Source organism: Microtus ochrogaster, chromosome 5 (genome assembly GCF_000317375.1).
Source record: "Microtus ochrogaster isolate Prairie Vole_2 chromosome 5, MicOch1.0, whole genome shotgun sequence".
NCBI lineage: Eukaryota > Metazoa > Chordata > Mammalia > Rodentia > Cricetidae > Microtus > Microtus ochrogaster.
Window position 1 is genome coordinate 25,597,354 of NC_022012.1, and position 15,382 is coordinate 25,612,735.

At 41.3% G+C, this 15,382-nt stretch overlaps 1 protein-coding gene across 1 annotated transcript in view; it reads left to right on the forward strand.

Annotated features, from left to right (window-relative positions):
- Positions 1–14,371, forward strand: part of Prdm10 (PR/SET domain 10) — a 101,503-nt gene extending 87,132 nt beyond the window's left edge. Inside the window, exons 20-23 of the mRNA XM_026779304.1 lie at positions 50–190; positions 1,345–1,510; positions 7,345–7,448; positions 11,145–14,371. Of these exons, the coding sequence (XP_026635105.1) occupies positions 50–190; positions 1,345–1,510; positions 7,345–7,448; positions 11,145–11,348 (615 nt within the window). The 3' untranslated portion in view covers positions 11,349–14,371. The remainder of the gene's footprint in view (positions 1–49; positions 191–1,344; positions 1,511–7,344; positions 7,449–11,144) is intronic.
- Positions 14,372–15,382: the final 1,011 nt, after the last annotated feature.

Consider the following 15,382-nt stretch of genomic DNA (forward strand, 5'->3'; position numbering starts at 1 on the left):
CTCTAGGAGATCTCTTTTGACCTTGATCAGTATGTATTCTTTCCCCCAGGCCACTTCCCCGCACCAGTCTCAGCAGTCCACAGTGGATGTCGGCCAGCTGCATGATCCGCAGACCTACACGCAGCATGCCATCCAGGTGCAGCACATCCAGGTCACAGAGCCCACCGCTGCAGCTCCATCATCATCCCAGGTATATTTCTCCATAGATGATGCAGAGGGTTGAGGTGACGTCTGGGACCATCAGATTAATATCTGGGAATTCATTATTCTTGGCCTTTGAGATGATGTCATTTTATTTGTTCTTTATCAGTTTTTCTGTTGCCCTTACTTTTTATGTTGTTATGCAAACATTCTTGTGTTAAGTTACTGGCTTCCCAGGGGAGCTCTGTGGTATATGATCCTAAAATCAAAACAAACTCCAGCCTTTCCATTCTATAGCAGGAGGTCAATTGCTTCTCTGTTGGGACAAGGATTGTGGAATAAGATTAGACCTGTCTCATGGAGGTAGAGAAAGGTATAGAAATTCAGAGGAGGAGCAATTCTGGATAGCTAGAAACCAAGGACAATTTTTTTTTTTTTTTGCTTTTAATTAAGTCTTGAAGGAGGGCTATGTGTTTGGCACTGACATTGAGGGAAGGCATTTTGCTCTAAATAACATTTTTTTTTTTTTTTGATTTTTCGAGACAGGGCTTCTCTGTAGCTTTTTGGTTCCTGTCCTGGAACTCCCTTTGTAGACCAGGCTGGCCTCGAACTCACAGAGATCCGCCTGCCTCTGCCTCCCGAGTGCTGGGATTAAAGGCGTGCTCCACCACCGTCTGGCCTAAATAACATTTTGAATACAAAAAGATGGGAAATTATAACACATTTATAGGAAACTTACTCAGTTTAGGAGCAGGATGTGATATTTGGAAAGAGTTAGAAAGTAGGAGTTGGACTACAGAAGGCCTTGAATGGTGGATAGTGGCATGTGGATATGTCACGGAATCTAGAGACAGCCTCTCCAGCAGATGGCAGGTGTGCGCCTGTCCTTAACTCTATACTGGGTGGATTGGCCAAGGCAGCTCAATAGAAATCATGACTTTTGTGACCAGGCAAACTGTTTCACCTTTTCTGCTTTAAGCTTAGCTATCGTAAACAATTGCATACCGCTGCTCATTTGCCTTCCTGGCAATTTTATTGTAATGAATTGTTTTAATATCTTTAAAGGTTACCTTTTGAAAACAAGATAGTATTTCAGAGTTATGATTGCATTTCATTAATTCTACTCTTATTTAAATATTATATATGAGTCTTAATTCTACTGGGATTTCACCTTTCCTTCTTTTGTTTTCTCTTTCTCCCTAGGTAGCTGGGCAGCCATTGAGCCCCACCACTCAGCAAGCACAGCAGGGGCTTAGCCCTTCCCATATCCAAGGCAGTTCTTCCACACAGGGGCAGGCTCTACAGCAGCAGAATTCCTCTGTACAACACACATACCTCCCCAATGCTTGGAACTCCTTCCGTGGTTATTGTAAGAAGAATGGGATAGTCCATGGGTGGGGATATCTCTGGCCATGTGTCTTAATTTTATCAGCTTTATAATAGGTTTTTGGATTGACATATCAGTTGCTCATTTTCAGTTCTCTCTCTCTCTCTCTCTTACCAACCCAGTTCCCACTCCCTCCTCTCCTCCCATTCCCTCCATCTCTCCCTCTTCCCCATCCATTCCTCAGAGAGGGTAAGGCACATTGCTCTGGGGAAGGTCCAAGGCCCTCCCTTCTATATCTAGGCTGAGCAAGGTATCCATCCAAAGAGAATGGGTTCCCAAGCAGTAGGGATAAATCCTGGTGCCACTGCCAGTGGCTCCACTGTCTGCCCCAGCCATATGACTGTCACCCACATTCAGTGGGTCTAGTTTGGTCCTATGCTGGTTCCTTTGAGACAGGGTTTCTCTGTGTAGCTTTAGAGCCTGTCCTATAGAGCATATCTCGAATTCATAGAGATATGCCTGCCTCTGCCTTCCGAGTGCTAGATTTAAAGGCATATGCCACCACCACTTGGCTCATTTTCAGTTCTCTGTAGTATGTGTATTTAAATGAATTTCATAGCAAAATTTAGGTCAGTGTTTTGATCCAGAATGCCAGTCTCATATTTTCCGAAATGTTAGATATGTTACTGGAGCTGTGACAAGGTGACTTAAGAATGGGTAGGGATATATGGTGATGTTTCATCCCTTTTACCAATACTTTCCTTTCCTATTGGGAGTCAAACCCAGGGTCTCACTGAATGCCTATTTGTGTACTAATTACTGTGCCTGGTCCTGGCTATATGTGTCTGTCTTTTCTGTTTTCATTACAAAGCACTCATACAGAACTTCTGCTTGATAACCTTAGCTCTGAGGAAACTCCTCCTCTCACCCATGCAGTGTGCCGTCATTCGGCTTCACTGCTACTTTCACTATCCTTTAAGGTGCTTTTCTAGATGTGTGAGATGCTCAAAGTTGCCTTTGTGTAATAGAACCAATGTTTTAAGAGGGCATGCATGAGCTCTCAGGCCTGCTGCTGTCCTCTCCAAGCAAGTGCTAGTTGGTCTTGACTAAGAGGACACTAAAAAGAAACACTAGAAAGGCCTAATATAGTATGGAAAATTCCATCTCTGGTACCGGTTGTGGAAAGAGCAGTGTTGGTGTAGCACCATGCAGGAGAATACTACTCCATATGCCCTCAGAGGACTTATTTCCACAATGATTTCCTGCCTCAGTGGAAACCCGGGATAATGCTACTGTATGGCATCCCCAGCCCCAGAAGTCTTGGTAGTTCTTAGAAACTAAGTGGAAACTAGGACCCCACTCTGACTTGTTATGCCTGCCACTGAACTGGCTTCCTAGTTCTGACAGGCCAGCACTGTGGCTGCCGACTCTACATTGGTCACATCTGGCTGCTGAACCAGTCAAGGCTGAGTGGATAATCTCCACATCCGGTATACTTTTCTTTCAGGAGAACAACTTATATAGCATATTTTACTTAGATAGATTCTAGGTTTCCCCTAGAATAAGCTTCATTTTTTTTCCACCTTTTTTTTTTTTGTTATTATATCTTCTGTGAACCATTGCTCTGGCTTTAAAGCCTTCCAGGCTCACTAACACAACATTTAAGATTTATTTATTTATTATGTATACAACATTCCTTCCATGTATGCTTGCATGCCAGAAGAGGGCACCAGATCTCATTATAGATGGCTGTGAGCCACCATATGGTTGCTGGGAATTGAACTCAGGACCTCTGCAAGAGCAGTCAGTGCTCTTAACCTCTGAGCCATCTCTCCAGCCCCCTAACACAACATTTAATTTAGCACTAGGAATGCCACCTTTCTGCCTTTGCATTTGAGTGACTCAACAGGCTCCTTTGTCCACTTTGTTCCTCTCTCATCCGCTCTTGATTGCTTTTGTACTTTATAAACCTGATGGGTCTGCTGGACTAAGTCATTCAGATCTGCCAGAGCCTCTCCTTCATCAAAATCATATTGCTATGGGACACAGCAAAGCCACTAAGCCACTAAAACTTTCTACCAGTCCCAAAGTCCATACTGAAGTAACTCCTTCCTTCCTTCCTTCCTTCCTTCCTTCCTTCCTTCCTTCCTTCCTTCCTTCCTTCCTTCTTTCCTTTCTTTCTAGATTTATTTATTATGTATACAGTGTTCTTCCTGCATGGCAGAAGAGGGCACCAGATCTCAGTACAGATGGTTGTAAGCTACCATGTGGTTGCTGGGGATTGAACTCAGGCTTTCTTATTAACTAATTCTTACATCTTACATTAACCCATAGTTCTTGTCTGTGTTAGCCATGTGGCTTGCTACTTTTTATCAGTGAGGCATTCTCATCTTGCTTCCTCTGTGTCTGGGTGATGACTGCAGACTGAGCCTTTCCTCTTCCCAGAATTCTCCTGTTCTAGTCACCCTGCTTATACTTCCTGCCTGGCTATTACTGGCCAATCAGCATTTTTATTAAACCAGTACAAATGACAAATCTTTACAGGGAACAAGACCATTGTCCCACGGCATTCTCTTATCACAAACGTGTTACTTTTAGGGACTGAAATGTATTCTCTAATATATCAGCTATTGGGGAGGGCCATTCCTGTACTCATGTGGTAGACTTCATTTATCATCAAGATATGCTGCTCCATACCATGTAGAGGAAGATGGACATCCTGGGATCTGCTCTCTCCTCACCTCCCGTGTAAATGGAAATAATTCTTTAAAGTCTTCAAATATCGTTCCAATGCCCTTATTTCTTTGATTGCCTGAGAAAGTTTTTTAAATTTCTTGTTCGAATTGGGGTCTGAATTGGGGTCTGAATAAGGGCCATCCATTGAAGCTGACTGCATCTTTGGAGTTTCTTTTCACATGTCCTCGCTCTCTCCTTGCAGCTGGCCTGTCTGTATTGAAAAAACTGGTCACATGTCCTGTAGTTTCCACACTCTGGATTTTGCTGGTAGCATCCTCATGTTGTTGCTTAATGTACTTCCTTCCTTTTATTTCCTTAGACTAGCATCTAGATGTAGAGGCTTAATCAAGGTCAGATTTGTTTCAAACCCCACACTCAGCTGATATAGGGGTGGACTGCTTCTCTTCCTGTGGTGTTAAGAGCCACTAGTGTTTATTCTCTAGCTTCTTTATTTCATCAGGACTTGCAAAGTTGTGATTCTCTAATTCGATTCTATTATTCCTACTCATTAATTAGATAGAAACATTTTATAAAGAGATAAAGAAATTATGCCGGATGTGGTAGCACACACTGTAACCTCAGCCTGTGATCTTAGCACTTGGTGGGCAGAGAAGCAGGAGGATTGCCAGGCCATCCAGGGCTACATGGAAAGACACTATTACTGCATATCCTCGCAGAGGCAGAGGATCTCTGTGAGTTTTAAGCCAGCCTGGTCTACATAGTTAACTGAGGTTAGACAGAGTTACACAGTGAAACCATGACTTAAAACCACAATGAAAGTAAAGCAAAAAGGAGAGAAAGAAAAGAAAAAAATTGTCTTAATCATAAAATTACTCAAAGATACAGATTTGTATAGGAAAAGCACAATAGAATACTTTAAATGCCAGATTGACCACTTATATTTACTGGTTTTCTTTTCTTTTTTTTTTTTTTCAGTTTTTCGAGACAGGGTATCTCTGTAGCTTTGGAGCTTGTCCTGGAACTAGCTCTTGTAGACCAGGCTGGCCTAGAACTCACAGAGATCTGCCTGCCTCTGCCTCCCGAGTGCTGGAATTAAAGGTGTGCGCCACCACTGCCCGGCTATTTACTGGTTTTCAAAGTAGTAAGTCAGTTTCCTTGTGTTATCCAAAATAACCAGTCTCTGTGTGTGTGTGTGTGTCTGTTATTTTGTATTCATGAAGTTTACATATGTAACACAAGTAACACATGATGTGCTTGAACCTACTGCTTTTGTTGCTCTTATGGGTGTCCAGGCTACCTCATCTTTGTTTCTTCACACTGGGACTTATATCTTTCACACAGGACCCTTTCCTGTGTTAGGAAGACCCAGTGTTCCAGGCTCATTTTCCATCACAGCCCAGAGCTAGCACCACTCAATCTCCTAAGCATCTCTCATCCATTTTATAGAAAATATTCTTTAGAGACTACTAACAGGGCACTAGCATAAATTTCATTTCTAATTTGCCTCAATATTGCAGGTTATTTGATTGTGATCACCAGGTAGCTGTGGATACATTTGTGTCATGAATTCAAATCTGAGTATAAAAGATAAAAATACTAAGCCAGGAAACTTTTATAACTCTTTTTAAGGCTTAAAAGGTTGAGTATTTACCTTGGTGACTAATTGGAAGCCATTTTTGAGTGAGGAGGCATTGGTTGTTTTCTGTATATATTATCCCTCTGTATCAGTCTCTTCACACACAGGAGTGAAGAGGTCCATTCACTCAAGAACTCAGTTAAAATAAATCAATAAATAAGTTTATTAAAGAAAGAGAAAGAGGAAGAAAGAAATCATATCAGGCCAGATGTGGTGGTGCACGCCTTTAATCCCAGTACTCCAGAGGCAGAGACAGGCCAGTCTCTGAGTTTGAGGCCAGCCTGGTCTATAGATAGAGTTCTAGCACAGTCAGGGATACTCAGAGAAACCCCATCTAAAAAACAAAGCAAAATGGGGGCATCATGTTGCAAGACCATCATCATGAGGTTTTACAAGCATGGGAAACCTGGGAACTGTCTCAGTAGCAGTGTGAGCACTGGCAGTTCTCCAACTTGGCACTTAGAATTAATTGTCTTTTGGTCCCATATAGCTGAGGCAAGCCTCAACCACATTATGTAGCCAAGGCTGAGGATATAGCTAAACTAGTAGAGCATTTGCGTAGCATTCAGAAGTCCTTGGGTGTAATCCATAGCATAGTATAAACTGGGCACGGGATTACATGCCTATAATCTCAGGAGATGGGAGACAGGACAGCCAGAAGTTCAAGATTATTCTATATAACATAGTAAGTTTGAGGCTATCCTGGAATATGAGACCCTATCTGAAAAAAAAAAAAGCAAAGAAAAACAAGGCAAACTTCTGTGTTAGCTTCCAGAGGTTATAGACCTGTGCCCAGTGCATTTAGGATTTTCAGCATCGGATTATGTTGGCGTGGCAAGAACACAACCATACACCATTTGGGGTTCCTGCTTTTCAGGTGGGGAGTCTTATTTTGTTGCTCTGACTGGGCCTGGTGGATCTGTCCCCTGTGGCTATACAGGTTCTAAATATACCTAGGATAGGATGGACTAAACTATAACACTTAGTAATTTATGTGTGTGTGTGTGTGTTTTTTTTTTTGGTATATATAAATTTTTCTTTTCGAAACAGGGTCTTACTTTGTAGCCTTGACTATCTTGGAGTTACTATGTAGACAAGTCTGGCCTTGAACTCATAGAAATCCCCCTGCCTCCCCAGTATTGATTACAGCGTGTGTTACAGTACCTAGCCATTTGTGTGTGTTCATAAAATATACTCCACTTACTGTCTTTTTTTAAAAAATATTTATTTATTTATTTATTTATTTATTTATTATGTATACAATGTTCTGTCTGTGTGTATGTCTGCAGGCCAGAAGAGGGCACCAGACCTCATCACAGATGGTTGTGAGCCACCATGTGGTTGCTGGGAATTGAACTCAGGACCTTTGGAAGAGCAGGCAATGCTCTCAACCACTGAGCCATCTCTCCAGCCCCACTTACTGTCTTTTAAGTTCATGGACTTACTGGGTACAACCCATAAGATAAGCGGAGAGGCATTTGTTTCTTTCAGCACTTGACTAAAATCTGAAGACCACTGACTTTGGTTTATTTCCTGTTTTCAGCATCTGAAATTCAAATGATGACGCTGCCCCCAGGTCAGTTTGTGATCACAGACAGCAGTGTGGCCACTCCTGTCACCTCTGGGCAAGTGAAAGCAATGACTCCGGTGAGTCTGCCAGGGCTGTGTTATAGTTTGGTCATAGTCGCTCTCCCTCTTCCTCTCCCTCCCTCTCTCCCTTCCCTTTGAAGTCCTGGGATTAGAACCCAGACCTACCTGTACATGCAGACATGCTGGGTAAGTGACCTACCGCTGAGTTACCTCCCCAGGCCTCCTATTTCTTTAAACTGGTTGATGTAGTCTGTTTTCTCATAGTTGATGGTTTGGAAAGCTGGTCCTTTATTCTTTTATCCTTAGTTCATTGCTCAGGAGGACAGTGTACAGGGAATGTTGATTCAGTTCCTAATGACAACAAACTTCCTAGATCTATCTATATGATTATAATTTTATGGACTTTTTATAAATTTTACAAGACTTTAGCTGGAAAAAATAATATAATGAATCAATTATATGGTGTGTATGTGTGTGTGTGTGTGTGTGTGACAAGGTTTAACTATGAAAGCCAAGTTGAGCTTAATTTTGCAATCCTCCTGCCTCAGCTTTCTGTGTAGTGGGATTACAGGCATGTACCACTAACATTCCTGGTTTATAGAGCTTTTGTGGGAGGTGGGGAGTGTTGAGACAGGGTCTTGCTATATAGCCCCAGATGGCCTGGAACTTGTATGATGACAGTCATGAGCATCCATGCTTGACTAGTGTGGAGCTGCTTTACGTCATTTAACTACATAAAGAGGTGTTGCCATCAATTAGCATATTTACTTAACTTGAGCAATATTTAACCATGTTGATTATATGTACTATGTTTTTATTTTTGGGTTTATGCTGGCCTATCTCTAAGTTATTTGGAAAAGATTTTTTTTCTCAAAATTTGATTGACTATTTTTATGTGTCTGCATTTATGTACATACATAATATACACATTATGTATGTATATTCTGTACACTTAAGTATCCAGTGCCTGTGGAGACTAGAAGAGGGCAGGGAATTCCCTGAAGGTAGAGATAAAGGCATTTGTGAGCTGCCATGTGGATGCTGGGAGTGTAGGTTTTCAGAAAGTACCAGTGCTCTTGACCATTTAGCCATTTCTCCAGCCCCCAGAATATATATATTTAAGTTAAGAGACTTCTTGGCAGGGGTTGGGGTAGGTGGGTAATGGCACAAGCCTTTACTTGGGAAGCAGATGCCATTGGATCTCTGTAAGTTTGAGGCCAGCTTGGTCTATATAGTGAGACCCTGTCTTGAAAACAACAACAACAACAAAAGAAAACAAACAAAAAAAGAAAAATTCTCTTAGAAGTAGGGGTGTGGTTTAGTGGCAGCACACATACTGAACATGTCTGAGGCCTGGGTTTAGTCTGTAGCATGCAGAACAGTAACAAAAACTTTTTTGGGAAAAAACTCTGGAGATCTGGTGTATTTCATGGTGGCTACTTGAACATTGCTGAGAGCAGATCTTAAATGTTCTCACCATAAAATGTTCATTTGCTAAAGGTTAGTGGGTCCTAGGTGAATAAACCGCCCCTACTCCAGAGGAAGAGCCACAGGAAAGTAAATCATATCTGAAATTGCTTCAGGGGAGGCCGAGAAATTGAGGCCTCGCTGGGTCAGAGGTTATTTGCTGTAGTCTTGGGAAGACTGCCTGAGGTTTCCTCTCTGAGTTCTTTTTTCCCTTTGTTTAGCTTCGTGTTATTATAACCTGAGATAATTAATAACTAAGGTTTATTCAGTTCATGGTTTTGGAGGTTGCACTCTGTGATTGAGCCAGTGGTCCTGTTGCTTTGGGCCATGGTAGCACAACAAGGTGAGAGTGCTTGGCCCAGTGACTCACTCTCAAAGAGGAAGGGGCCGGGTATCTCAGGGCCTGTGCCCAGTGACCCCAGGATCTCCCGTGAGGTCTCACATCCTAACGATTCCACTACCTCCCAAGATTGCCACCTAGGAACCAAACCTTTAAAACATGGGGGATCTTGCCAGGCAGTGGTGGTGCATGCCTTTGATCCCAACACTCAGGAAGCAGAGTCAGGCAAATATCTTTAAGTTCGAGGCCAGCCTGTTCTACAGAGTGAGTCACAGGACAACCAGGGCTACCCAGAGAAACCTTTTCTTGAGGGACAGGGACACTTGTCCCTGTCATAGCATCTTGCCCTTCTGTCTGAAATGATATTTCTTTAAAAATGCTAATACAAAGCTAAGAGTAGTGGTGCATGCCTATGATCCAAGTGTTTTGGAGGTAGAGATAGAAGGATCAAGAGTTCAAGGTCATCTTCAGTTACTTAGTGAGTTTAAGGCTAGCCTGGGCTAAATAAGATCTCATCTAAAAAATTAATATAATGAATGAAATGCCTATTTTATATGTATGAAATTCTCATGATCAAAGGAAAAAAATGAGAAAAAAGGTGAAGACAATGTGAGTGTTCCCTTAAATTTACTCAGTGCAAGGAGCTATATTCTAAGATATATTCTTCCCGTGCTTTCTTTTTTTTAATATTTATTTATTTTGTGTGTGTGCTGTACATTGAACCCAGGACCTCATGCATGCTACCACTGAGCTGCACCCCTAACCCCTTTCCTATGTTCTCAAATAGAAAGCACATACTTGATGAGGGTAGCAAATTATTTTATTTTTAAAGATATTTAAAAGTATTGTTTAATAACGTATGTTTGTGGGAGCAAGTAGGCTACATGCATGTGAATTCAGGTACCCCAGGAGACCAGAAGAGGGCATCAGATTTTCTGGAGCTGAGTTACAGATGTGGGGAACTGAACTTGTGTTCTCTCTATGAACAGAGGACATATCCCCTTAACTGCTGAGCCATCTCTCCAGCCTTTGTTCTAGTATATTCTAAATGTTTTTACTTGGAAAACTAAAACTTAGGGCTCATTTAATATATCGTGTGAGTGTGTGTGTGAGTGTGGTGTGTGTGTGTGTGTGTGTGTGTGTGAGTGTGTGTGTGTGTGTGTGTGTGTGTGTGTGTGTGTGTGTGTGTGTGTGTGTGTGTGTTGGGGGCAGCCAGAGGTCAACCTCAGGAGTTATTCCTCAGGAGTCATCCACTTGGTTTAATGCAACAGGGTCTCTTACTGACTTGAAGCTCATGGATTTTAGGGCCCTGGGAGCTACTTCTATTTCCCTCCATAACACTGGGAGTACATTGAGTGCCCTGATACTTTGGGGAGGGTCCAGTTCTAGGACTTGAACTCAGCTCTCTGTGCTTTTGCAGCAAAGACTTAACTGACTGAGCTATTTCCTCAGCCCCATTAGTATTACTTTAAAATGCTATTAGACTTTGAAATTCTATTAGCTGGGAACCATTAATGTTGAAGACCTGTCTTAGACATCAGTTTGCCCCTTTACAGAGACCTTATCATTCATTTTGGATGAATTTTAACACTTAATTGGCATTAAATTTCTAAATTCTTAGGAGCAATTTTTTAAAAAGCATATTTTATTTTATTTTCATTAAAAAAACTTTTTTGCCAAGTAAGGTACCAGCATGCTTCACAGTCTCTAAGGTTCCTCATTGTGTTATCTGATGACACAGCAAAGGTGCTGCTTTGAGTTACCTTTGGAGTCAATTACTGTGACTTAGCCATCCTCCAGAAAGGACGCGTGTGAAACATCTCTCAGAGGTACCTATTTGGGTCCCCTTGAAGCATTGCTTTGGATGCTTGCTCCTCTCTTCCAGTAGTTCCCTTGCTCTCTTCCAGACTCCAGTTCTTTTAAAGGATCTTTTTCTTTTGCTCTAGGGTCATTATGTATTAGCAGAAAGTCAACCAGAATTGGAGGAAAAGCAAACCTCTACCCTCTCCGGTGCAGTCCAGGTTCAAACCTCTGCACACAGTGACTCCCTGGACTCCACAAGCCCCAGCCAACAGCAGACTACACAGTACATCATCACGACCACCACCAATGGGAGTGGGAGCAGCGAAGTACATATCACCAAACCGTAGATTTCATCCTGCCCCTGGAGTCCAGCGCTCATACCACGTCTTCTCACTCGAAATCTGAAGCTTCAAACACCTAGACCTCTTTTTAAAGATTTATTACTCATCAAGAGTTTGGAAACTACAATTTTGACACATATATGCCAGGGGTGATTTTTGCCAAGGTCATCTTTACCCAATTGACTCTTCACACCCTTGGGATTTCTGCCATGGAATGCAGTTCCTTCAGGGGAAAGTTGACTTCCAGATGGAGAAACTCGGCCTTGCTCTTGAGCTGGTTGTTTGTTTTGTTTTCATTTTTGAACACACTGACAAGCCTTACTGTCCCTTTGTGGAAATACTAAGTGGCATATTATGTTCATACCAAAGGTGGACACAGGATGTACCAAGTCCATGGTCATTGGACTTCTGAAATCCAAGCTATGGTATCAAAAGAGAAGGAGTATTTACTTCATGGGTGTGATTAGGTCAGAACCACTTTATCTCATGCATTTGAGTTTTCAGTAATTTAACAAAGGCAGCTTATTGTATGAAGACTTTAAAATGGCAAGATAAAGGTTTGATGGTGGTGTTCTGAAGGAGAAACTGTCATCTAAAATTTTCTTATTGCTGATCTCTCTCTTTCTCTCTCTCTTCTATATGAGGGCTCACTGTGCTGTCCAATACAGCCTTGAACTCATGGGCTCGTGAGATCCTCCTGCCTTAGCCTCCTGCGTAGCTGGGACTACAGTCAGGCACCATCATGGCAGTTGTTTTTAATCTTTCTTATTTGGGAAAACCTAATGGGCAGTGGTGGTGCTCCTCACAGATGCTGACCCTAGCAGATCTGGCCTCATGGTCCACAAGCGTAGACTCCTTGGAAGACAAAAGGTTGCATGATCTCAACAGGATTTAAAAAGCCCCTACATTAAAGCTCTGCCTCCAGGCTTCTGGTTTTATATAGCTATGTTTAAGAAGGAAATACTAGTTCTATGAAAAATTACTAAAAATATAAATTGAGGATATATATGTAGCTACATATATATACATACATATACATATGGAGAGAGAAAGACAGACATACAAGAGCTGAAACCTTGCCCTGCCTGGCAGGATTCATTTACTGCTCATTAGTAAAGGTTGACTTCCTTATTCCTACTGGGTTCATCAGGTGTATGTATAACACTTTGTGTGTGATGCTGCAAATCAAAACCCAGGGCCTCTTGCATGTTAGGCAGGTTCCCCAACATTGAGCTACAATGCTAGTCCCTGCATCACACTTGTGTTCACATCATTGAATGTATTTTAGTACTTCCAGTACTGTCTTAAAAATGAAGAGTCTTTGAATTTGGGTAGAAAGGTGGTCTTTCTTATTCCTAAGCTTTTTAAACTTTAAGCGTATTGTAATTCATCTTGTTATAAGATGACCAACTTCCCACTTAGGGCAAATAAAAATAAGGGGACCATTGTACTAACGAGATAAAGGATGGGTGTGGAGGAGAAGTAACACTGGTTGGGAGAGGAAAGCAGTCTTGTGTGTGTCCTGTGTGGAGTCTTGTTTGCTGTGGATCCAGTGGGGAAGCCTTGCCCTTCTTTGTACTGCACATTCCAGTTGTACCCAGAAGACATCTTAAAAGCTTGTATTTTAACAACTTTTTGTGACATCCATTTTAAAGATAATTATTGTAGAGTGAATTTACCACTCCAGATCAGGAAGACCTAAGTTCATTTCTAATGAAGTTAACTAATTTATTTTATTTACATTTCTGAGGAAAAACTGGGTCGGTGAATTAAGAAATAGACTATCTCCTGTGTGGTAAAGATGCCTTCCTGAAAAGTAAACATTTGGTTTTGAAGTCACTATTATGTAGATTCTGCACTTTCCTTTTGAGATCTTATTCATAGACTTATGTCTGAAGATTTGGGCATGAAAAGAACTTGAGAAAATAACCTCAAAAATGTGTGGAAACTGAAAATGAACAAAAAGGTAACTATTTTCAACATAAAATGTTACTCCAAGTCACAAGAACGTAAGACTCTGGTTCCCAAAGTCCTGTAGTGTAACAGCTAACTATTGCAGAGTCTCAGCCATCTCAAAGGCACAGTTCTAGTTCTGTAATTTAAATAGGGCTGTTAGAGCTGGCATGGTGGTGCACACCTTTAATTCCAGCACAGGAGACAAAGGCAGGTACATCTCTGATTTGGAGGCTACTCTGGTCTACAAAGAGTTCAAAGACAGCCAGAGCTATACAGAGAAACTCTTGTCTTAGAAAACAAAAACAAACCAAAATAAATAAGCAAATAATTTTGGCCTGTTGGATTCCCTTTAATTTGAGCCAGCAAGGTATCTTCCCTACTTCTCAGGAATAGCCCAGTGATTAAAATAAAAAGCCAATCACTGAAGGAATGTTGGTTTTGTGTTAGTTATTTTTTAAGTTTTAAAATACACAGAGGAAAAATACTGTTGAAGGACTTTGTCTTTTTCCCTTCTATTTTTTTTCTTTTTTTGGTTCTTATATGGAATAAATACCATAACAATATCATCAACCAGAGATGTGGGTGGCAGTGAAGACATCACCACTTTAAGATCAGGTATTTTATGAATTATCCCAAGGTATCAGAAGGGATGGCAGAGTATACTCCTTCTAACCTCCTGAACGGTCAGTGTTCCAGTGTCTACATGGTGATCCTTCCTCAGATTCTGTGACACTGTAGACTGCATTCAGTACAGTGTGAAGTGGGTTGGATATAGATTTTTAACATTTTTATTGTTTAGTTTGTGCCCAGGGAAATGGGTAGTTCATCATGTAAGATTCCTGGTTTTCTGGAAAGACTTTCTGTTTTGATGTTCTTGAGTTATTTTCTGACCTGGAATTGTCCTTTCAAAAAAAAAAAAATTCTCAAAACATCAAGAGCTAAAAAACACCTAATGAGATGTTGAAGCTGGCCCATTGGTTGAAAGTATTGATTCTATCCTGTTATTTAAATGTGAACATTTAATTGTATATTCAGTGAGTTATAGTGTTAATAGTCTTGTGCTATCCAGCAAGTGTAAAAATTAATAAATATTTTTTTAATAATTATGTTTCGTGTGTGTGTGTGTGTGTGTGTGTGTGTGTGTGTGTGTGTGCAGGGACTACTGATATGGTTAAATAGTTTCTTTTAAATATTGCACCCATAGGCACAAGCCATCCTGGTCTGCATAGTGAGTTCTAGGTTAGTTTAAGCTACAGAGTGAAACCCTGTCTTAACATTCCCTTCTTCAAAATATTACCCTTTAGTTTCTGGTTCCTAATCTGCCATTCAGGAACTTTGAAATAGCCGGGCAGTGGTGGCTCATGACCTTAATCCCAGTACTCGGGAGGCAGAGGCAGGCGGATCTCTGTGGGCTCGAGGCCAGCCTCGTCTACAAGAGCTAGTTCCAGGACAGACACCAAAGCTGCAGAGAAACCCTGTCTCAAAAAAACAAACAAACAGAAAAGAAAATCCCATCCTTAAGAGTAGAACCCTCTTAAGGGAACCAAGGCCAGTTGGAATAGGAAAACATAACTAAGATGAATGATTGGAGGCTCAGTGTGGAGAAATCTGAGAGAAAAACACTCCAAGACAGGGTTGGAAGGCTCTTGCAAAGGTAAACTCCAGGGGGCTGGAGAAATGGCTCAGTGGTTTAAGAGCATTGCCTGCTCTTCCAAAGGTCCTGAGTTCAAATCCCAGCAACCACATGGTGGCTCACAACCATCTGTAATGAGGTCTGGTGCCCTCTTCTAACCTACAGATATACACACAGACAGAATATTGTATACATAATAAATAAATAAATAAATATTTATTTATTAAAAAAAAAAGGTAAACTCCATGTTGGGTGACTCATAACCACTTGTTACTGGAGCTCTGGGGATCTGATACCTTTGGTCTCCTCAGACACCTGTTCTGTGCACATGCCCATACACACACAGACACACATACTATCAAAAATTCCAGGAGATCATCAAAACATTGGGGAAGGAAGGGGTTTTATGTTTCATGAGCTCATCAGGTTCTCATAGTAAATACTGAGTAGA